Source organism: Molothrus aeneus, chromosome Z (assembly GCF_037042795.1).
Source record: "Molothrus aeneus isolate 106 chromosome Z, BPBGC_Maene_1.0, whole genome shotgun sequence".
NCBI lineage: Eukaryota > Metazoa > Chordata > Aves > Passeriformes > Icteridae > Molothrus > Molothrus aeneus.
Window position 1 is genome coordinate 73,284,650 of NC_089680.1, and position 22,903 is coordinate 73,307,552.

The window sequence follows — 22,903 nt, forward strand, 5'->3', positions numbered from 1 at the left end:
TGGCAAGGGCTGTGCAGCCCTCCCATCCCTGGACACACACACGGGAGGCAAAAAGTGGGACAGGGATAGCACCAAGGGGGTGTGCGTGCACATGGACAAATAAATACATAAATCTATAAACATGTATATTTAAAGGTCCACATCATGTCAGACGTGCAGTGACTTAAAGTGGGAAAAAAGATTAAGCATTAACTCTTTATATATCTTTTATTGCTACAGTATCTATAACAGCTGAGTTTAAATATTACAACTTTGAGTGCTCCTGTGTCATTTTCCATCCCAAGTAATTTTAGAACTATTCTACTATTTTGCAACCGCTGCTTTTATATGCAGGTCTGCTATTATATTTCTAAGAAAAACAACAGCTTTTTAAGAGAAAGATAAAAAATACCCACAACAATCAAGAAAACAATATTCTTCTCAAGATTTCAAGCTCTCAGAAAATTTTGTGGAGGCTTAATACTAAAAACCCAATGAAATGGGAGAGCAGGATGTAGGTTTCTAGTTAGTACCTGTGTATTATTCAGACACTGATGTAGTTGTCTGTAGAGATGCTTCCTTATGCTTTTAGCATTCATAAATTCAGCTGGTGTGAATATAACCAAAAAATATCTACAATCTATTACTACCATTATAGTTCAAATTTCTGCAGCTACTATCATGCAAAAGAATAACCCTAAAATTTCATTATTCTGCCATTTTCTCACCACGCAGAACAAGCATTTGCAACAATTATTAATCTATACCCAAAAGCAAGAACAACCACCATTTAAAGATGGTAAAAGACACAGGGGAAATACAGCCATTTCCTCATGAAACAAAAACATGACAATTTTTTAAAGGAATGGGCTTGAACCAGGAGACTGAGGTGCTGATTAGCTTGTAAAGACTCTTATATGGCCTCAGGTGCTGCTACATTTATTGATGCTTATGGAACATTGAGCCAGACAACTTCCATTACACAGATTCACTGGTTTCTTTCACCTTGAATATCAGAATAAAATTTCTGCCATTCTGGTACAGAGATGAAACTCTTCAATACTTCACTACTGAATTTTATGCATCAGCTAAAGGTGGTTAACCACACCACTCAAATTTAATGCAACAGGTTTTTAAGCAGTGTTTTTAGAAGCAACCTGTTTGCATTTGAATTTGATCACACTAAATGAAATGTTAAAATGCAAATCAGTGAGTAAGACCAGTATTATATTTACCACAGTGTAAAACAAGGCTTCACACCTCCTAGAAACTGCCAAACCACCTTTAGCTGAGATGTCTGTTTTAAGATGTCTGGATTACAGCAACCTAATTCAAGGCTTAATACTGGCATGTTTGTTTTCCTTTATTTTAGCAACTCTTAAGACTCTGAAACAGCTTTATGCTGGAAAAAAACACAACTGAGGCCAGTCAATGACAATTCACTTTAAGTAATTTTTGTACTATTTCACTCTAACTTCCAATGCCTCAGTTTATGCTCACTTTTATGCAGGAAGTTAGAATTGTCAAAAAAATTTATAAGTATCCCAAGAAGCACTGTGCCTGTTTGCTTTTTCTGGAAGCAGAGGGAAAGAGTTTGCTAGTTGATCACAGGTCATGCACAATATTTATACAGCAAGAACTTTACATACTCACAGTTCAATTTGTGGCCATGAGGAATTACTTAGACTCCAGCATGCAGCTTGGCTTACTGCTTTAAAGACTTTACTCTATACAAAGGCAATTTCTATTTAATATCCTTCCATGATATTGGAAGTGATCTGGAAACAAAGTCAGAATATTCCAAACAGGGTAGCAGCCTTCATCCACTGCCTTCACATTCTCTGTGTCTGCAAATAGACCACTTCAGTATCTCAGGCTGAACAATCCTTGGTTTTTTTAAAGTAATCAACTTTAAACTAACTAATCAACTTTAAATTAATCAGCTTTAAACTCCTCATTCTTATTTCTCCTTAAGACATGCTCTTCAATTACCTCCTCCTGGAAACTTCCTGTTTCTGTGACAATAAACTACAAGCTGGCACACACTGAAATTTCACTTTCACTCAGTCATATTCAGATATTAGAAGCAGTGCCCCAGTCCTGTCAAGCCTCTTCTCAGGTTCCCACTCTGCACAAGAGAGGATTTACAGTAATGTCTGAGCTGGTCACTGCAGAAGAGCTCCCCTGCTTTTGTGGGCAGCTCAAAAATCCTCTTTTCAATTTCACCTCATGTGAGCATTTAGCTGCAACTTCTCCAGCCAACAGTTTCCATTCTCTGCACGCTGTTTCAAACACCAGGAACATTCCACAGCTGTCTGCAGCAGCAAGCTGCAGGCTGACAAATAAACACCAGGAAAACAGGAGATTAGGTGCCAGCCACATGCCACGCTGAGCTCAGCTAGGATTTGTGTCACTTGGTCTGCAGTGTCACGCCACACTCTGCTCTGCAGGCCTGGGATGCAAAGGGGAGCCACAAACAGAAGCAGGGAGCCACAAACAGAAGCAGGGAGTCACAAATAGAACCAGTGTTCCCTAAAGGGGGAGGCTGGAAAAGACACTGAAGTTACGTAAAACACAACTTCATCTTGAGGCTAAAAGTCTCTGAGGTTATGAACTTGATTATTTCCACTGAAGCAATCAAGCCAGGCAATACCCAATGTAAGAGCAGCACTCAGAAGAGGAAATTTGTTTTTCACTCCCAGAATGCAGAGAAAATGGAAAGAAAAAAATATTCCTGAGTGGCTGTATGGACTGACACACACGTGGCTACCAGAATGAATGGAGAACACAGAAGAATAAATAAAAACTACCAAGTCAGGGAATCTTAATAGAGCTTGGCTGGTAAAATATCATCCAAGGGCTACACTGCATAACCAGGGGTGGTGGTGGGTCACTGGGCTTTGTTTTTAGATAATTTTAGAAAATTTCAACATTGTTTTATTATTTCCACTTAAAAAGAGGCAGATTGGGGCACTTCTTGCTTCAGCATTGGCTTCAACTTAAAATCACTTCAAAAGGGCCTTCAGCATGCTCTGGAGGAATAACTGCATTATGGTTCAGTTAAAAAATATGAAATCTCCACTTTGTTGAGGTTTTATCCTGCCTCACAGCGGTCTTCCCTCCTGGGGATCAAAAATGTTCATTTTCTAGGTGGTTCCAGCACTTGTGCTGAGCATGGCATAAAGGCAGGCACAGACCTGACTTCTTTCATAAAGCCAGCAGGGTTTCTGAGACTTGAGGAGCTCCCAAAGAGTGCTGAAAGCTGTCACCCTCCCTGTCTCCATGCCAGGTTCTCCCTTTGGCAGAAGAGACTCTGGACAAAGACCCAAAGTTTTAATGAGCACAAGGATCCTCCTCTCAGGGAAACAAAGGGCAGAAATGCTGACAGTGGAGAGGCTGGAGATCAACTCAGTGAAAAAACAGCTCCTTTGCTTTCTGGAGATAGAGGTTTCTTCTCTACCCTCACTCCCAGTCCTCCATGGGACACCAGGGCAGCACAGCCTTGCCCAGAACACAAACTGGGAGTGTCCCCCTAACGTGCAAAGCTGTACAACCAGAGCTGTGAGGAAAAACTGGTCATGGAACTCATGTCTGCAACTCCAAGATCAGAAACAGAATTTTCTGCAAGCTCTACATACCCCATGTATCTAACCACACAAAGGAAACAAAAAAAAAACCCAAAACCCAAAAAACCCAAAGCCCCAAACCAAAAAAGCACTCAAGAAAGCACTGTTATATAAAAGACTGAATGTAACAAATGTTAGTCTAGAAAAGAGAATGTCTAATGCAGAAATGCAGAAGTAGCTATTATAAATTGTATTATATAAATATATATTTAAAAAAAAAACCAACACTGAGGAAACTAGTTACCAAAAAAAAAAAAAAAGAAAAAGAAAAGAGATCAAGAACTCAACAGAGGTGTCTGCAGTGTTTAAAAATTCTGGGCTATTTCATGCACTACTTTAACTGTGTCCAAAGGAGAGACAATATTACCAGCAATAACCAAATAGTGGCATTAATTAGGCAATGTCTACCTATCTAATTTTCACTACTCCAGAAACAATACCATTCATTGAAAAGTATTATTTTTTTCCAGATGTTTTAGTATATTTTAGATATGCTAAAACATATCTAAAACATATATTTTTAAGTGCAATAAACTACTGATAACTGAGCACAGTTCAAACAAGAAGTTGCTCTTGCAGATCACCACACCCTGACTATGCAATACTCTGCACAGGCTTACAGGCTCTGCATTAGTATGCCAAAAAAAAAAAAAAAAATCACACAGGTCTTGGAAGCCAGAACAGCGTGGGCTGTGAGCAAGGAAGAAACACCAACCCCGCCCCAAAACAAAATGTAAATACAGAACAACTCAGACACTGCTTTCAAAGCTTGCTCTTCCTTGTCCCTCTCTTCTCCAAACCGCTGTGTCACGTGGTGAATGAAAAGGCTGTTTCCAGTATATTCAAGCAAATAAATTCAAAAGCTTACTAACTACACGCTGCTCTGGAATGCCTCAAGCCTGCTTGACAGGGGAGGCACGGCCAGAAAGCCCCGGAGCTGGCAGCCGGTGTTATCTCAGCCTGCAGAATTCCCAGAAGAGGGGGAGAAAGGGCAGAAAACGACCCACAAAAAAAAAAAAAGAAAAAAAAAAAAAAAAAGAAAAAAAAAAGAAAAAAAAGAAAGAAAACTGCAACTTGAACAGAACAAACCTCACGCAGGGGCAGCAGGACAGCGAAGCAGGAACAGCTGACTCACTTGGTGGACGTGTGGCTCCTGTTCTGCTGCAGGGACACGGCTGCTCCTCGCTGGGGCTGGGGCTGTGGCTTCCGGGAGCTGCTGGCCAAGCCAAGCCCTCGGCAAGCCTGAGTGCTGAGCCACACAATCCCCACCCAGCAGCACGGGGAGGGCACCCAGACCTGCAGGTTTGGGCTCCCACACTCAGCCACAGTGAGCAGAGCCAGTCCTGCTGCTCCTCCTGGAGCTGGCCTGACCAGGGTGCCCCAGCAGGGACAGCTGTCACTGAGCTGTCACCACGCAGCAAAAGCAAGGGGTGAGGCTAAATTCAGCATCCAAAATGCAGTATTTGCCTCCCACCTTTTGGTTTCTCAGCGCTGGTGCCGAGGGGAGGAACCTGCTCATTTCCCCTCGGCCCCATTACAAGTTTACAGGCTCTAAATTTGGACTGATTACCCAGACTCTCTGAGTACATGGATGTTACTAATTGAAAGTAATTGAGATGGGTTTGGCCACTTAAGGCCTAAACCTGACTAAGGAGGGTTATTTTTAAGCATAACACAAACCCAAATGATCTCTATTAGTTTAGAAATTAATGGGTACTTCTTGAAATACTAATAGTGATCTGCTCTTGAATTTCTTTTTGCCATATAATCAAATTCTCAATACCTGTGGTATTATGGGAGAGTTTGTTTTCTTTTTTTTTTTTTAAGAAAAAGCCCTGTGCCACTAACAAAACCTTCAGTCACTTTTTCATAATAGCCTCTGTATTGCCCTTTATCTAGAGCAAATAATAAGAAATAAGTCAGACCTGCTAGGGAATTAGAAAGGGACAAGCATCTGCAGACTTATGAGGGTGATATCCCATTTCTGAGTGAAGTATAGAATTTTTTCTTTGTGAAAGGGTTTGTGCTATTTTGACCACTGCACAGCTCTACAAGTTGCAAATCCCGTATCTTTACACAAAGCCAGCTCTTCCATGCACCACGCACCACCTTTTGTACTCCAGCAGCTTCCAATTTTTAATGTTTAGGCCTATTTTTAGCGTGCCTCTGCCACCAAGAGAGCCAGCACTGTTCTCCACACAGGCATAGCCCTCCTGATTTTCACATGCTGCCAGCAGCTCTGGGGGCAACTTCCAGGAAGAGCCCCATGATTTGCCACAGCCCTGCTGCAGGACACCTATAAATTGTGAATCTGTGTCATGAGACACACCTACCCCGGAGAGAACATGGAAACTAAGTCCTCAGGTAGCCTGAATTGTTATTTTTCTGAATAATCTCAAATTTTAGAGGTAGCCTTTCCAACCTTCGCAATACGACTGGGGATGTAAGAATAAATTTATGCATCTCTGTGGACATTCCCAAACAATCCTGTGACTTCAGATGCCTTATGCTCAAAAATTTCTTCCTTCACAATAAGGTGCCTTTGCAAAGCTCACAAAATAAAAATTTGGTGGCAGTTAATAAGGTGTGTAGCAGAAAAAAAAACACTGACAGTAGGTGTCACTTTTGATGATAAACTAGATAAATTTGCCTGCTGCAAAAATAGTAGGAATTTCACTCAAAGATACTTATCAACTTCTCTTCTTTTGCCTTGTTTTCTTGTTTGTTGCATGAGAAAACAGAAAGAATTCCTTTTTAAAACAATGTTAATTTGGGTGCCAGCTAAAAGTAACTAACCTTAAATTTCTTAAATCATTAAGGTCAAGAAGCTTCCTCTGAAAATTGGAAATAACAAATAATTATTACTGCATTTCCACCACTGTTGTTGAGCTCTCCCAGCACTGCTTCAATAGGCCAGGAAAGTAATACAGATTCTCACTTCTCCAAGCCATAGCAGCCAGCCAGAAAAAGAAAATAATTACTCATTAGGAGCAATGCAAAAAATCTGCTACATAAAAAGCAGCAAAAACTCCATCTGTTATCAGCAGAAATACCATATAAGAACACAAAGATCCAGGAAGGGTGGCTGGATCCAGCTGTGTTCAAGTATTAGTGCCTTCTATTAATAGACACGATTGAACACTGAGGTGGAAATTGGCCTTCCTGCTGGCTGTGGAACTGGCAAAATCTTCATTAAAGGTTGTGAAAGAGAACACAGCAGCGCTGGCAGGAGAGGGAGGAGGTGAGTTCAGTTTTTCCTCCCCACTGCCGCCTGCTAATCCTGGCAGCCATGCCCTGGTTTGTGCACCTTGGCAGCCAGTGTGAGCATGGAAGGGGCTGCTCTTAGGCAACCCAGTAAACATTCCTGATGATGACAGCCTTACCTGACCCTCCCTTTTCACTCCATCTATCTGCCAAGCCAGGAGCTCACTGAAAACCCACCCTGGTGCAAAGCAGCAGTCCAACAGCACTCCCCCGTCAAAGAGGAAAGAAAGGTTTGTCACAGAAACAAAGGGGTCAGAACACCTGCCTCAGTGCAGCCTCTCTGAATTATCCATTTGGGTTTGAGTCACACAAAAACTGGGCACGTCCAGGCTGCTGACTGAGCCTCCTGAGTGGCCTTAGTGCAGAGGAGGAGGCAGGAGGGGCAGCACTTCTTGCGCCACAGGGACACTTAGGCTGACAATTAACACCCCTGCAAGAACACAGGGAGCAGAGGCAGTGACTAAACACTGCCTGCAATTCCAGGAACTCCAGAGTGACACAACGGAGAGCACGGGGGGGGGGGGGGGGGGGGGTAAAATGAAGCCACGGAGAACTGCATTTCTGATGGACAGTGTATGAAAACAGAGCCAGGCAGCTGAGTGCCCTCCCTTGAACAATCAGACACAGTGACAATCCTTCACCACACACAAGCTCCTGCATCTGAAAGCCAGAAAGCTCAGAAGAAACAAGCCATCAGTTATTATGACTTTCCAGCTGAAGGTAGGAATTGGTTAAAAAAAATAAAAAGCGTGAGCTGGAGTAACTTAACAATCCCACCTCCCTTGCCTCTGGTAAGGATTTAGAAATTTATCTGGGATAAGTAATGGCAAGTAAGTACTACTGACCAGCAGAATTATTAAAGCTACATCAGGGGGAAATAAATAATAGGAGAAACAGCAGTCACAAACTGTCCAAAAACTGGTGGAGTATTTCTTACTGCACTAAAAGATTTGATCTGGTTTTGCAGGAAAGCAGAAAGTACTGCCTTGACTTTTCAAGAAATACTTCCCTTCCTGTAAAATTCCTGTTTAAAAAAAAAAAAACCAAAACCCTGCAAAATTATTGTTTTCAATAGATATTTTTAGAGACAAAATTAAATGCAGAAAAGAAAACAGCCAGACAAATGGCTTGAAAAAAGGTACAGGTGGCAAAAACTACAATAAATCTCTGAGTTTTCCTGTATTTTAAGTAACACTAGAGGATCACAGGAGATTGTTGAGAGTAAAAGTTACAATTAACACATGATTTAGCCTAAGTGAAAAAAGGTGGAAATGGCTGAGTGGGAACTGAAAAGGCTGAACTTGAATTAGCTACTGATTAAAAGTCAATATTAGATAGTATGAGGTGAGTATTTTCATAGTACATAATCCTAGTACAAAATCATAGTACAGAATCCAGTAAGCATGCTGGAATGTCACAGAAAATGGAGAGTACTGCTAAAATACACAATCTAAGTTGCCAAAACCTAATATAGAGCAATTCCTGGCAATTCCATTGCATTATTTTCATGACACTAACTTCCAGTTCCTAGGCTTAATAGCATGTATGAATTGTGCCTTCCACACATAAAACTTCTTTCTACTTATCATACAAAGAACATATACTGGAAAAAAAAAAGTTAAATGTGTTAGTCAGCAAATTAGATGTAAGCATCCCTGGGACTGTGGAGCTGGTGACATCCATGTTGACTAGGGAGAGTAAACCTTGGCAAAGTGCAAGGACTAGAAAGAAAAATAATTACAAATGTTGGGCTGTTTTTAGTAATAGATAGAAACACTGAAACAAAGGGACAACAGAATTTATATCTTTGTCTCCTCTCTCACTGAGTATAAAGGAAAAATAAATTACTTAGGAAGAATGCAGATATCTTTAGGTGTATTATGTTACAAAAGCACTGATTGAGAAAGTAAAAAAATCCCATTCAAAAGCAGAAACAACTTCCTGCTGTTAGGATCCTCCCATGAACAGGCTCCCTCCAGACATGGAACACTGTGGTGGATCTCTGGACCCCTCTCAGCCAGCTCCACATCTCGGGTGTGAACTGAGGAGCTGGAAAGCCCCTGGCTCACACATGGGAGTGAAGGTGGGTTGAGAAATATGTGAAAAGGTGCTTCTGAAACCCAGAATTTCGAGGTAACTAAAGTAAAGAACACGGTACCAGAAGTAAAAAAAGACATGAATATTGTCTGCACTGCTGACCAGCACCCAGCTGCCTCACTCTTGAATGCTGCCATCAAAATGGGCCCAGTCTGAGCTCTCCCTGGACTCCAGCTGGAGTTAAACTTCACTGTCAAACTTCACTAAGTTCCATCAAAAAATGTTTATTTACCTCAATAAAACACACTGCTGCTTCTCTTTTAAGTGATTTGCATCCCCTGTGACAATTATGCACCTAACAATGGCTATCAGGTGCAGCCCCAGCAGGAGCATTTTCAACACCCTCTTTCAATACCCTGCAAGACCTGAGCACCCTGCTTCCCCTCAGAGACTATCACCTGCACTCCTTTGCCATTCAGCTTTAAAATGCTTCTTGAATGCTCAGCTGGACTGTTCTGGGGCCAGTGAAAGCAAAGACAAGCTATCAGTTCTTCAAACTCACCAAGTTCAGAACAGAAGCCAAAAAAAAAATATGAACACCTCAGAGTGAAAAAAGAAACACAGCACCCCCAAAAGTCAAATAATGAAGGTGTCCACTGGCATCAACAGGGCCAGGATTCTTTAAAATAACTCGGAGACTAACAAAGAACATGTGAAAAGGGAGAATGTTACCATTTATTTCCTCATGATGTCAACACTGGCATTCTGCTGCCTTGTGCTCCCCTTTCCTTTCAGCGGGTTACAATTTCTAGCAAGCCATGAGGAGCCACCCCTGTGGTGTTGAATGTGGGCAAACAAATAATTTTCCATCCCAGTGCAGGGGATGGAGTCACACCACAGCCTCTTCACTTGTAAAAAAAAATATAATTTCCTTAAGTACACACATTACCTTAGCAGAAGCAGCTGCTCCACTTGTCTCTGTTTTGGGCGGCTGGCTGACATTAGCACTTGCTTGTTTCTTCTAGAAAAAAAAAAAAACACATAATAAAGGTCAGAAATGTTGAGGAAGGAAAAGAAAAGCCAAGTAAAACTGTGAAACAAACAAACAAAAAACCCACAAAAACCCAAATGAAATCAAAGAACTAAAAAAAGAAAAAGCACACTTAAAAAAGTGCCCTAGAACATTTTTGCAAGGCGAGTCATCAAAAAATGAATTCTCCTACGTAGCTTTAATTCACACAGGCACATTTCAGAGCTCAGAAATGTGCACACCCAGAACAGCCTGAGTTTTCCTGCAGTGTTTTATGAATAACACATAAATCTGTGCCATTTCCTGTGGCACGGCAACTCCATTTTATGCTAACAGTTAAAGCAACAGTATCTATACAAAAAGAATCACGAAAATAAGAGGGGCAAGATATTGCTGCCCAGACAGAATGTGAAAGACCATCCAGTAGGTAACATCCTCAGGCAAGGAAGTAAAGATACAAAGTTAAGGGCAAAATTATGGGGTTTTTTTCTAAGAAGCACAAGATTCACAATGCATTTAAAGATTTCACATTTCAACAAGCAGGGCAGGCTGCAGAAGGACCAGAGATTCAACCAGCAAAGTCAGAAGCACCGGTTCTCAATGGATGGGACACCTGAATGGTAACAATCTGGGAGATCCAGAGACCTCTGTCATTCAGGTAATTCCACCTTCTCTTCCTGGTTTTGTTTGAAAAAACAAAAAGCTTGAGCAAAGATGCACATTCAGCAGCCACATCCAGAGGTGAGGCAGAGGGCCACGTACACAAAATTAAAAAAATATGCCCCAAATCTGGAACCAACTGAAACTAAGAGAGATCTTACATCCAGGATCACACTGGAAAAAAAATTACATCCCAGTAAGACTCCACAGGATGCTGCAAAACCCGAGGCTAACACTGTGCTTTGCCTGTTAAAAGGATGTTAGGAGTGTTCCAGCTCAGGACCTTCCTGCTCAGCCACTGAGCTCCAGTGGTGCTGCCCATTACAGACCTGCCCCGATCCTGGGGGCTCTGCCCAGGCTGAGGGGTGCAGTTAAAGGAAAAAGCAGCAGCAAGGCCCAGAGACACCCCAAACACACCCCAGAGACATCCAGGAGCCTCACCACAGCCCCCTCCATCATGTGCCAGTCAGGGTTGTCTCCGTATTTTCTCCACACATGCCTCAGGGAGCAGACAGCCTTCTTGCACATATTCTGCAGTTCTGGTTAAAATGAGCATTTTTAACTCCCTAAGAAAGGAAGCAGTGCTCCAGCTGAGGTGGTAATGATCCTGGAGCCAGGTGATGGAAGTGTGATACATTTCTAATTTTGTAGAGACAGTCCTGAGATGCAGAACACCTTTGGCTTTGTCTCTGACACAGTGCACTGAGGACTGTAATGAGCATTACCCACAAATCCTTCAGCTTTTAATTAAGTTGTCCAAGTAGCTCAAAATCTGAAGTGCTTGCCTCCCCTTTTCAAAGAGAAAAATTAAAAAAAAAAAGTTCACCATAAAAGAATCACCAAAAAAAAAAAAAGAAAAAGGCAATACTCTGAAGAGCAATCAGGATTGTGGGCACACCTTCAGCACCACAGATCTTGACTGCCACCTCATGCTCAGCCTTTGGCTCAGGGTTTATGGTTTTACCTTCAAGATGTCTGACAGAACTGTGATGGTCTGAAAATACCACAGAAGCACAGAATTCCACAAATCCATAGACTACTGTTTTAGAGAAGGGAGTTCTTTATGACACCTTACCAATATACTCAAAAATTTCAGGCACAAGGGTAGCTTTCCCCACCTCCCAGCAAGTTTGAGCTACAAAAAAAGCCCCCCCAATACAAACCAAACCAAACTAACAATTTGAAAAAAACAAAACAAAACCAAACAAATAGACATTCAAAAAGCCAAACAACCCCCTCAAAAATAGAACCAAAAAGAACACCTGAAACCAAAAAAACCCAAACTGAAAAAACAGACCAACAACCAGAAAAAAAATCCCACCTTCTAAACCCCCCGCAAAAAAAAAAACCAAGAAAAAAACCACAATGTTCCCCTAAAAAACAATAAAAACAACCAAAGAAAAGCCTCCTCCAAAATCAGAACCAGCTAACAGAGTGAAATAAATCCTTGCTCAAAGTATGAAGTTGTGTTAGTCAACAAAACAGAATAAAGAAAAAAATGTTAATGCCGATAATTATTTGGTGATAAACCAAACAGCAATAAAAGATAGAGAAGAAAAATTAACAAATAAATTCTCCTCTGCAACTGAGAAAGACTACTTGGAAAAGAGCCATGTGGAAGTTGAAGCCACCATATCAAATGAGTATCACTTAGTAAATACTGACCACAGCACATGGAGTAATATATATTTTAGTTCCCAGAGTCATCTTTCAACAGCAACTTCTTTAGTATCCAGGTATCCCTTACTACATTTGTAAAGGCAGAAGAACTGGCCACATCATTCAATGTTTATCATTCAATTCAGGTTTATCCTTCTTTCACCCTTATTTAAATAAGGATGTTTGGGTGTTTCCCAAGATGTTCCCTCCATGCAAACCAGATCAGATATCCTTTATTAACAAATACATCAGAGCTGTTCTCATCTTCTCCCCCTCCAAGAACTGGAAGAGTATTTTTCTTCTGTGACATTCTCAGACACAAACAACTGAGGAATTACCTTGCAGCTGTGCCCATACCTTTCTTCCCAACCTGGTATTAACAGAGACAATGAATTATCAAAGCACAGCTTCTTTATGGAATGAATTAAATGGGTTATGGACCTGTAAAGAATTGTGTGTGAAGGAATAAAAAGCTGTGGCACACAGATACTCAGAATCTACTCTTCACTGTTAGCAGTGGATTCCAAAAGGCAGAGCACTGTTTCAGAGTGGAATATTAATTCTGCAGGTTTAATAAGGGGGAGATGAAATATACATTTTTCTGCTAAATGGGTTTGCAAAGGAAGACATGTGTTAAGACTGGTGTCCAGAAAAGTGGACTTAGTGTTCATTTTGGACTACAACATTCAAGCGTTCATTGTGAGATTGCAGTAAGAATGCTTACAGTACACTTGTCTTGAGGGGAAAAAAAACCCACAAAAGGGAAGGATGTGCAATCTCTGTTCTGCAAATACTTTTGACAACCATCAGCAGCATTTCAGCCTCCCCCTATCAATCTTTCATTCAAGAACAGCTTGAGGAGCAATCACCCTCTATTCCTTCTGAAGGCAGACACTCACATTGCAGCAGTTCTCAGCAAGTACCAGAATTTAACTGAAATAATGTTATTTTTCAACTACCTTTGGCATTTTAGCCAAAAGAAGCACCAAAATAGAAAAGGGAGAGAGATAAAGAAGCTGCTGCTGTGCTTCCCAGAACCTTCCTACTCCTCTACTGAAGACAAATTAAGGCCACAATCCCCTCTGCCAGTGCCAAGGTACTGTGAGGCACAAAGGGGAAGGAAAACAAACAAACAATGCAGATATAAATAAATAATTTGGCACCAAAGTAAAAAGAAACCTCACAAACACCGCAGGTAAAACCTTCCCCTGCACTTCCACAACTCAGACCAGCAGTGGGCACCCCAACGAGATTTTCACCAGCCATTATGCCTTTACTCAGCATTCATGCTTTTTCTGGACAAGGAATCCTAAGTGGCAAGCCCCAGGATTAAAAAGTAGCCCAGACACACTGATTTCAGAGCAAAGAATCAATTCTGGAAGGGTGGAGATGCTTTAGCACCAATCATCACTGTCATCCTTTCAAAGTAAAGAATACATTTCCTGATAAGTAAAGAACAATGAGCTGAAGAAGCAGCACAGGTTCCTGCCTACATTCCTGTAAAGTACAACTCAAAATGCCAGGACACGTTAAAGAGGGTCCTGTTTCACACCATACCTGGTGAAATATGGCCTCACTCTAAGCTGGGGCTTCCAATTCCTACAATATATGACTCTGTCTTCCTTTTTACCATCACATTTCCACATCCAGACAGCAGCCATGCACAGGCTGGGCTTTTGCACAGACACAGAATCTCTCCCTGGCATTTCCCTCTGCGACAGTAAAAAGAGAACAGATCTTTCTCCATATTATTAACATGGATCAGCACAGAGCAGGGGGGTTTCAAAGCACAGCCACACACAGTGTGAGCACTTGTTCTGCTCTGTTTTTATGAATTTCATGTGGCTGTGCAGCAGAACACCCTGTGCCCCAAGGACAGCCCTGTGACAGGCAGCAAGGTTGGGACAGCAGGACCATGTGCCTCACCACAGTGCAAGGCCTGCCTCCCTAAGTTTGGATAAGTTTTATCACTCCCCTGTCTCTAGTAGTGGTCAGCAGCAGATAGGAAAGAAAACAAAACCAGTGATGTAAAAAACAGTTCAGGTCTATGTTGATGTTTCTTCTAAATACTCTTCCAGACTCAATCTGTGGGCCAGGGATTTCTTAGTTCAGTGTATTTTATAAACCATCCTGGGATTTTCTTCAGTGATTTTGTGCCACCTACTCTTGAAAGCATTTATATTTTAGCATCCAAGAGCTTCTAGAGCACTCGAGCCCCAATGGCCTCAAAAGTGGAAGTGATCTGAAATTGGTAGAAAGGCACACACATAGGTAAGCTGAAGACAATGCCCAGATGGGGAATAAGATGAAGCCACACCAGCTGTCCCTCACATGCTGACAAACTGCTAAAAGCTTTGGAACACAAGGAAGCAAGGGGAAGAAAGGAAATTTACCATTCCATGCCCTTTGCAATGGCATGCTGCAAACACCTTGGCTCAGGTCCACGATGTCCCATCAGAGTGAGAGAACAGAGGGACAGATCTGGGAAACCTGCAGCACACCACTCACTTCTGCTGGGTGGCAGCTGCATCCCAGCTGCAGCAATATGCCACAGCTTCACCTGCATGAGCAACCAGCAATTGCAACAGCCAGCATTTCTCTTCTGTTAACACCTCCCCTATTATTATCGGTGCTTTTATTTGAAGGGATGGGACTACAGTTGGGCTAAGAATGATTTATTGCCCAGATAAACATCAGTCTCAAAGGCTGTGAGATTTTAAAGAGCAAGCAATTGGCCATAGCTCAAAGAGGTCACAAGTTTTTTGTTACAAGGCCATACATAACTTTCTAATGCAATGGGCACTTGCTACAAAGTTTATTTTGCTTTTTAACCTATCACTTTTACTTATTTTTGTTGCAACGAGTGTACTTTTATCCAATAGGCTACTATCACACCTACACACATATTTCTATTATAACTTAGTTTATATTATAACTCTTCTATTTTAACTTATCCTTCTTATTACAACTTAACTTCTTATATAACTACTTATTTTAACTTAGTTTATATTGTAACTCTTCTATTATAACTTAGTTTAAACTTACGAAGTTTATTTTGCATTTTTAACCTATCCCTTCTACTTCTGTTGCAACGAGTGTCCTTTTATCCAATGGGCTACTATCACACCTACACATGTTTCTATTATAACTTCTAAACTCAGTTTACTCTATACAATTACATTACTACACTATAAACCCTTCACCATCTTATCAATACAGTTTCTTACTTACTCAAGGCACTTACAACTACAGAAACATAAGGTTATACTTTCACTGCTTAATGTCTGTGTACTTTATTTTTACATCAATCTCAGCTTATTCTAAGGCTGCAGATCAAATCCCTCACTGTCTGTGGAAGTTTCTATTTTTCCATTTTCCACTTTCCCCCATTCAAACACCCACAAGGAATAAAAACGTTTCAGTACAGCTGAAATGAGATTCTCAGCTGTTTTTTTTCCCGAGATTTTCAGCAATTGTCTGATTCTCCTCAGAAGGTGAACTCAATAAATGTAAGGTTCTAACAACCAAGACATCAAGATTTTAAGACAGATCCCTATGACTTGAGCTTTTGTCCTGGAGAAATGCCTAATACAACACAGCACATACACTTTTATTGACATCTACACTGATGAAGAACTGCCCTTATTTTTTTTCAATTACATAACTGTACAAGTTTCTATCTACAGCAAACCTGCTGTGTTCTCTTCAATTTACTTTTAAGTCTCCCTTCTCTTTAAGAAGAAAGGGTTAAGAAGCCTCTTCCACACCCTGACAGTATTGATGCAGAGTTCCTCTTGATGCTGTGGCTGACTGGCATCTCCCACTCAAAGCAGTGTCAGGCCCTTCCTAAATTTGCTTTTCAAAGCTCCGCCCTCCTTCTCTCACCCCCTCAGCACTGTATACCCAAAGAATCTGAGAGACAAGAGTTGTCTGCGGTTACTTCTGAGTAAACAACAACCATACTGATTTTACTGTTTCCCTTTCAGTATGGATACAAACTCCTCAAAGACATCAATATTTTCTTGTAATTTCTCTAATGCTGAACCTTTTCTAGTAGGCAGGTGAACAAACTCAATATTCTAGACAACATTGCCCAAAGCTCTCGACAGATACATTATAAATTTATGCCTCAAAAATTGAAGACTATAGGTATTATCTCTGACTTTTAAACAAAAAATGTATTATTGCCGACTCTTGGGAAAACTGTTGAAAGCTTCTGAGTTGTTTCCTCAACTGCTTAACAAATCAGAGTGTTTTGGAGGTAGGTGTGAGTCACAGTGGAGTCAATGCCCCTCAGTGGGTCTCTGGAAGAGGTTTTTGATCTATTTCCACTTTGAAGGACTGCAGAGTGCATGGAACAAATAAAACACATGAAGAAATTCACAAGAGGAAACATACATGCAGTATTCTAAGGACTCAAAAAGCAGAAGTATCCGGACAATAAATTTTGGTAAGAGTCTTGTTTTTGCTAGAAACAGATCTTCTCAATAAGAGGTCAGAAACATTAACCCCAGAACTCTGAACTACAGGCCTCAACTCCCACTCTTCCCACAAGAAAATGTCAGCACTTCTCTAATAGGAAGAACAATGTGCAGTCAAAGAATATGGCATTAAACCAAGATTGCATAAATGTACAATGGTATTTGCACAAGTTGTCTGGAGAGGAAAGGTGGAACATATTCTCAGGCTGGAGAAGTTTTCCTTGCTTTCTGGACAGGAAAGAAAAGCAATTGCTTGAATCATCTACTTCAGAGGACTGTAACAAAAGCATTCACTGACCCTGATTTGCAGTGCAGTCAAACAGGATCAGGCAAAGTTATTTCCCACACAGCTTCTGCTGAGGATGGATGAACCATCAGGTGGAAAGCATCAGGGTGCACTCCCTTCACCTGTGCTTCTGGGCAGCCGAAGTACCAGGGCCATCTGCTGTGTCCCACACTGTACCAGCACTGCACAGCAGGCACCTCACTGAGGTAACTTCCACGGATACTAAGTATTAGGTAAAATATGAACAGAGCAAAAAAAAACCCATTCCCAGTAGGCTGCTCAGCAGCATGAGACAAAACTAAACATTCCTGGGATGAATAATGACTGTCTGGAGTCACCAGTTTATTGTCCAAAAACTACCACTTTGCTATCAAAAGGCAAAAATCAGCATAGGAGGAAATTCATTGCCAACTTTTCTTAATATATTCAAACACTTGGATTTACCTCTTCCACTTCTGCTTTCTTCTCTCCTGCCTTGGAAGAAGCTTCATTTGCCTTCTTGTCGCCATGCTGTGAACAGAGAAGATAGATGTGTATTTAGACCTTAAGTCTTATCTTCCACACAAAGAAATTCTCAAACTTCTTAGTGCAAGGATGATTCCTTTCAGCTACCACAAAATGACAGCAGGGAACATTTAAAGTTTTTCTTCTCACTAATGGAGAGGATTTCTAAAATAGCCTGCTGGATAACTTCAAGAGAAATCAGGCATAAGGTCATGGCACTTAGGGCTGTACATGACTGTTCTCGTGAAAAGTTCTGGAAGATATTCAGCTTATCACTCATCCCTCACCAGCAAAACACTCTCCAGTGCTTGTTTTGGAAATGTCCGAACCACAGGCTTCAAACAGCTCTCAGAGGCACCAACATGGTGTGTGCAATCCACTCCAACATTTGAATTCCCCTCAGACACACTGAAATGTTTGTTATGCCCAGCCCTCCTCGCCTGAAAGAAAGCTGTTACCATGATTGCTGTAATTCTGGTGCTGATACAGGAAAAAAAATAAATGCTCCAACAGCTCAGGCACAGATGCACGTTAGGAAATACAGTTTTTTGAGGATCCCTGAACCTCCTGCATCTTTTGTCTGCTCTTTCTTTCACTTAACCTGATGTATAATACCAGCAGCTTTCCATGTGCAGCAATGCAAAGAAAGACATTTTGTTCACTGGTATCCAGCATGCTGGAAGTGTCTGCATCTCTGAAAAGTGGTGAATATTGTCCCTCAAAACATCTCTTTTCAAAAATAATAAAAGCAAAAAAGCATAAATTAAAATAAAAGGCAACATAATACAGTTACCCTCTAGTATCTCAGCTGGTGCAACTTCTCACAGCAACTGAGACATCTGGGAGGGAGGATTCACGTCTGGTTTGTTTCGTTAAGTAAAGACAGGAGATGATTCAAGACCCATTTATTCCCTTCTGTTTTCGGGACTGAGCAGCAGGAGGTAGAGCCTGCTAATCCACTAAGTAATGAGTTCCTGCAGATTTTTCTTTACATGGCTATAGGGAGAAAGCAATGATCCATGTATCACTGCACTATCTTCAGCAGAAATCAGTTCCAGCACATCAGCAGGAGAAAACGCAGGCTGAAAAAAAAATACTACAGCAACAAAAATTTCAGTAATTGTTTTGGACAACCTCTAACAATTCAAGTTTTTAAAATGAGTTTGGTTATGACTAAGACACTCAACGAGTTTTAAAATTGAAAATGCTACAGTCATGTTCCAAATGTGCCTCTTCAGAGGAAAAACAAGCCCCATTGGTTGTCTATTCAGGTAAGAGATTAATTGATTCACTGCTCCATAATAGCACTTCCAGTAGAGGCACAATTTACCCAGCTATCTGTGCTTTTTACTGCTACAATAAAAGCACATTGCACACATATCAGTAAGAGCAGTGCCAGTGAGTCTCCTGTTGCTCACAGAACAGGAATTTCAGAGCCAGCACTGCCATAAGGCTCAGGAGTTAAAGGAGAACTCTGCTGATCAGGCTCTCTTTTTGCATGGACACCCTCAGCATCAAAATGCTCCAAAAATCAAGTATTATCCTGAATCCAGCTATTAATTAATAATAATAATTATAATAATCCAGCTATTATCTTGCTTGCATTTGTTTCCTTCTTCAAATTCAGACATGGCTTTAAAAGCAGTGACACCAATTGAAGTGTAGGGTCTCTAGTTGTGTTTTTTTTACTAAACCAAGCAGGGAGTGTAGGAACTAAATACTTGCTTCTTACTGAGCATGCCAGGCCTTTATCAGGGCTGAATCTGTGTTACCCTTCCTCCCTAAGTCCACCTCCTCATCTTCACACCAAAGAAACCCACAGCAGACAGGACCTTGGCACCCAAAGAGCATCCAGACCCAGGACTAGAAGGAGGGAGGGATGGAAGGGGACTGGCAGGATTCCCTCAGCCTCAGGCAGAACAACTCCCTGAGGGACCCCAGGGCAGCTTCAGTGCCCAGAGAGGATGCAGAACAGACGAGGACAAGGACCACAACCTTGCTACCCCTAAACTCAAGTCAGAGAGACGCTAAAAGCATGACATCTTCCCTCCAGAAGGCAATGCCAAACAGCATCTAAAATAAAGAGAGTTTGACTCAGAGGCCAAATATATTTATTCCAACTTAGGGAACAAAGCACATATGGTCAGACCAAAGTAGTTTTGTTTTGGTTTGGGTCGTTTTTTTTTTTTTTCCAGTAAGTTGAGTAATGCACTGTGTACACACAGAGCCTTGATAATTCATTCCCTGGCCTCAGACAATAAAACAGCCTGTGAAGGTTCTGCCTTGCAGGAAAGTCTGTCCTGTTCTGTCCTGTCCTGAAGAGGTAACCTGGGAAAGCACAGCTTCACACTACACCTGAGGAAATCATGCTGGTTCCCTGAAGAGGTGATGCGTAGGGTATGATGAGGGACCCCATTTAATATTGCCCTTTAACAGCTCTTTTCTTATCTGGATTTTCCAGCTTCGAGCCCTCCACTAACAAATTAAATATACAAAAATAAATAAAATAAAAACAAAAACAAACAAACAACCATCAAAACAACAAAACAAAACCAAACCAAACAAAAATAAAAATAAAAAAAATCAAACCAAAAAACCACCAAACAAACACAAAGCCTCCAAAAAACAAACAACAAAAAACAACAGGAACAAAAGAAACAGGCAGTAAATCAATCTGCTTAGTCAGAAGGCTAAGCTCAGGTTTTGTGGGACAGTGCACATCCACTGCTCATTCATATTCACAACTCTTGATGACAAGCTGACTTTTTCTTTGGGCATTCTTTCCTTTTCCTCTCCCTCCCATCTTCCCTTACAGTGCCAAAGATTCAGATTCATAACCAAGGCAGTGGATCAGAGCAGCTCCAGCTCTCTCACATCAACAGTGGGCGTACAGCTGAAGTGACAATTTTAGTTTAACTCATGAGCTAACAATTCCTTGTAGCTTTTAAGCTGGCTCAAAATATTTTCCAACCTTACTAACTAAAAAAAAAAAAACAAAAACAAAACCACACAATCCTACCCATAATCACATGTTCACAAAAATACATAAGTGTCATGAGCAAGAAGGTTTACCCTGAGATCTTCATCCTGTTCTAAAGTGCACAAAAATGTCACCACACTATTAAGACACACCTTTAAATTTCTGACTCAAACAGCATTCACAAACTAGAGAGCAACTGGTGAAAAAGCACAGAGAAAATTACTAACAACTGAACAGACACCTATGTGCACAAAAAAACCAACCCTCACTGAAGGCTTTGCTTGCAAGAAATTCCTTCTAAACCTCAGGAGATTTAGAAGGCATTAACAAGCCTTTGGTTTAAGGCCACTGCACAGCATCTGGGAGGACGTGCAGTAACTGGGTGAGAAGTGAAGTCTTGCAAGATTCTCAGCTAAAGTCAATCAACTCAGCATTACAGACATTTGAGGAGATGGGAATCTGACTTTCGCTCTCAGCTGGAACTGGGAGGAAGTCAGAGATCTTTGGCACTGCTTGGAAAACAGTCAGATGCAAGGAGTTGCCAGGGGAGTTACAATCAAGCCAGGTGAAGAATGGAAAGGTGAAATCCAGATTCTCATTGCATCCAACCCCAGCTTTAAATACACCAGCCAGTAAAAACCTTAATCTCCTTTATGTCTGTCCCTCTCACCCTCCTCTCCTGCCTCCCCTACCTCCCCATGCACGGGAGAGGACTCCAGTCCCAAGTGCCAACAACCACAGCCAGGGGTTCCCAAAGGAGCAGCTGTGGGAGCAGTTTTCTTACCCAATCACACAGAGCCACATCTTGGTATCTTTTCTTCCCCTGGATGCAATGACACAGAGCTAAGGAGGCCTTTTAAATCCATTCCATAGCTTTGTGCAGTAATTCTCAAACTTTTCCCTTTGTGATTTTGTGCCACTTCCACCACACTGATTTGACCTGACACAATGACTGATCCCTGAAAACTGATCCAAGCTGCATGGAGCAACTTAAAAGTACAGTTATCACTTCAAGAGGTTTCATCTTCCTGAACACATATTTAGGAAATGCATTAAAGTGATATTTTCTCTGAAACCAACATTTCACAACACACGCTTTCTGTAAAACTTTAACAGAATGCAAACTTTTTTTTTTCCTTTCACCATTCCACACAGAGGCGAGCTGCTTCCTCCTATGTGCAACGTGTCATAAAAGTTTCTTAAAGGCTTAAAAAGTCTTTTAAAGCAATCGCGGGTTCGTCAAAGTAACAAGCAGCGACCCAAGTCCACCCAAACCACACGGAGCCGTCAGAGCGCTGTGGTTTGCTCGGGGAGGATCAGGCAAGGGACGGCAGCCCCGCCGCCACCCACCTGCCGCGAAGAGCACGCTCCTGGGAAAAGGCGCAGCGCAGCTCTTCCCAAAACAGGAACATTCCCACACAAAAATCCCGTCTTACTCTTTCTAGCGCGGTTTCATCACCCCGCGACCCTGCGTTACTCGGGAGACGAACAAAACTGCTAACAGCACCAACACCCCCAGGTTTCTGTGTCGCTTCCTGACAGCGGATGGGATGCTGGAGCGCACCGCTGACCCGAACCACTTTTTTTTTTTTTTTTTTTTTTAAGGCGCTGTCTCGCCTCCATCCGTACCACAGCCCCTTTCCATACCCCCTTCTCCATCCCGATCGCTGGGGAGCGGCGGGAGCATGGGGAGCATCGGAGCATCCCGCCCGCCCCACCCCGGGGGGCTCCCGGCTCCCCACCGGGGCTTTCCCCCGCACTCACCATGGCGTACCACCAGCGGGCGAAAGCCATGGCGCTGCGGCTGCTCCTCCTGCCCGCCCTGCCCGGCACTGCCCGGCCCGGCCCGGCCCGGCCCGGCCCGGCCCGGGACGCGCCCAGGGCGGTGCCGGCGCGGAGCCGCTCCCCCGCCGGGCCCGCGGGGCACCGGGGACAGCCGGAGCGGCATCGCCGCCCTCCTCGTCCTCCTCCTCCTCTGCAGAGCCCTCCCCGCATCCCCGAGCCCGCCTTACCGCCGCGGGCAGCGGCTGCCAGCCCGTCCCGGACATGCCGATCCCGGGCAGGAGCGGCTCCCGGCGTCCCGCAGCTCCACGGGCGGCTGGAGCGGCCGCGGGTCCCTCCCCTTCCTGCCGGGGCAGAGCCGGGACGGGGGAACGAGGGGGGCCGCCGTGGCGAGAGTGAGTTTTCTTTAAAATAGCGTTGTTTTGAGAGGGCTGGCGGGAGGAGCGCGCAGATTTTCTTCTCCTCCTCACGAAAGTGATTCCCCTTGGGAAAGCGTTTGGGGGTCCCCAGCCGAACTTAGGCGGCTTCAGGCTCCATGGTAGCCCCCAGCGAGGATTTTGTCCTTCCCCCGAGATGGAGCCGGGCGGAGGGTGCTTGGGGCTCCTCCGACACCCG

The 22,903-nt window shown here is 42.6% G+C and overlaps 1 protein-coding gene across 5 annotated transcripts in view; it reads right to left on the minus strand.

Annotated features, from left to right (window-relative positions):
* Positions 1 to 22,584, minus strand: part of CAST (calpastatin) — a 52,069-nt gene extending 29,485 nt beyond the window's left edge. For 4 of the 5 annotated variants that reach the window (XM_066568770.1, XM_066568768.1, XM_066568769.1 and 1 more), the window contains exons 1-3: positions 22,519 to 22,584; positions 17,467 to 17,532; positions 9,856 to 9,927 (exon numbers count right to left, since the gene is read on the minus strand). In XM_066568770.1, coding sequence (XP_066424867.1) covers positions 9,856 to 9,927; positions 17,467 to 17,532; positions 22,519 to 22,554 — 174 coding nt within the window. In that variant the 5' untranslated portion in view covers positions 22,555 to 22,584. Of the gene's footprint in view, positions 1 to 9,855; positions 9,928 to 17,466; positions 17,533 to 22,270; positions 22,322 to 22,518 lie in introns of those variants that run through there. The other variant, XM_066568767.1, reaches the window with a different exon arrangement.
* Between the last annotated feature and the right edge of the window lie 319 nt (positions 22,585 to 22,903).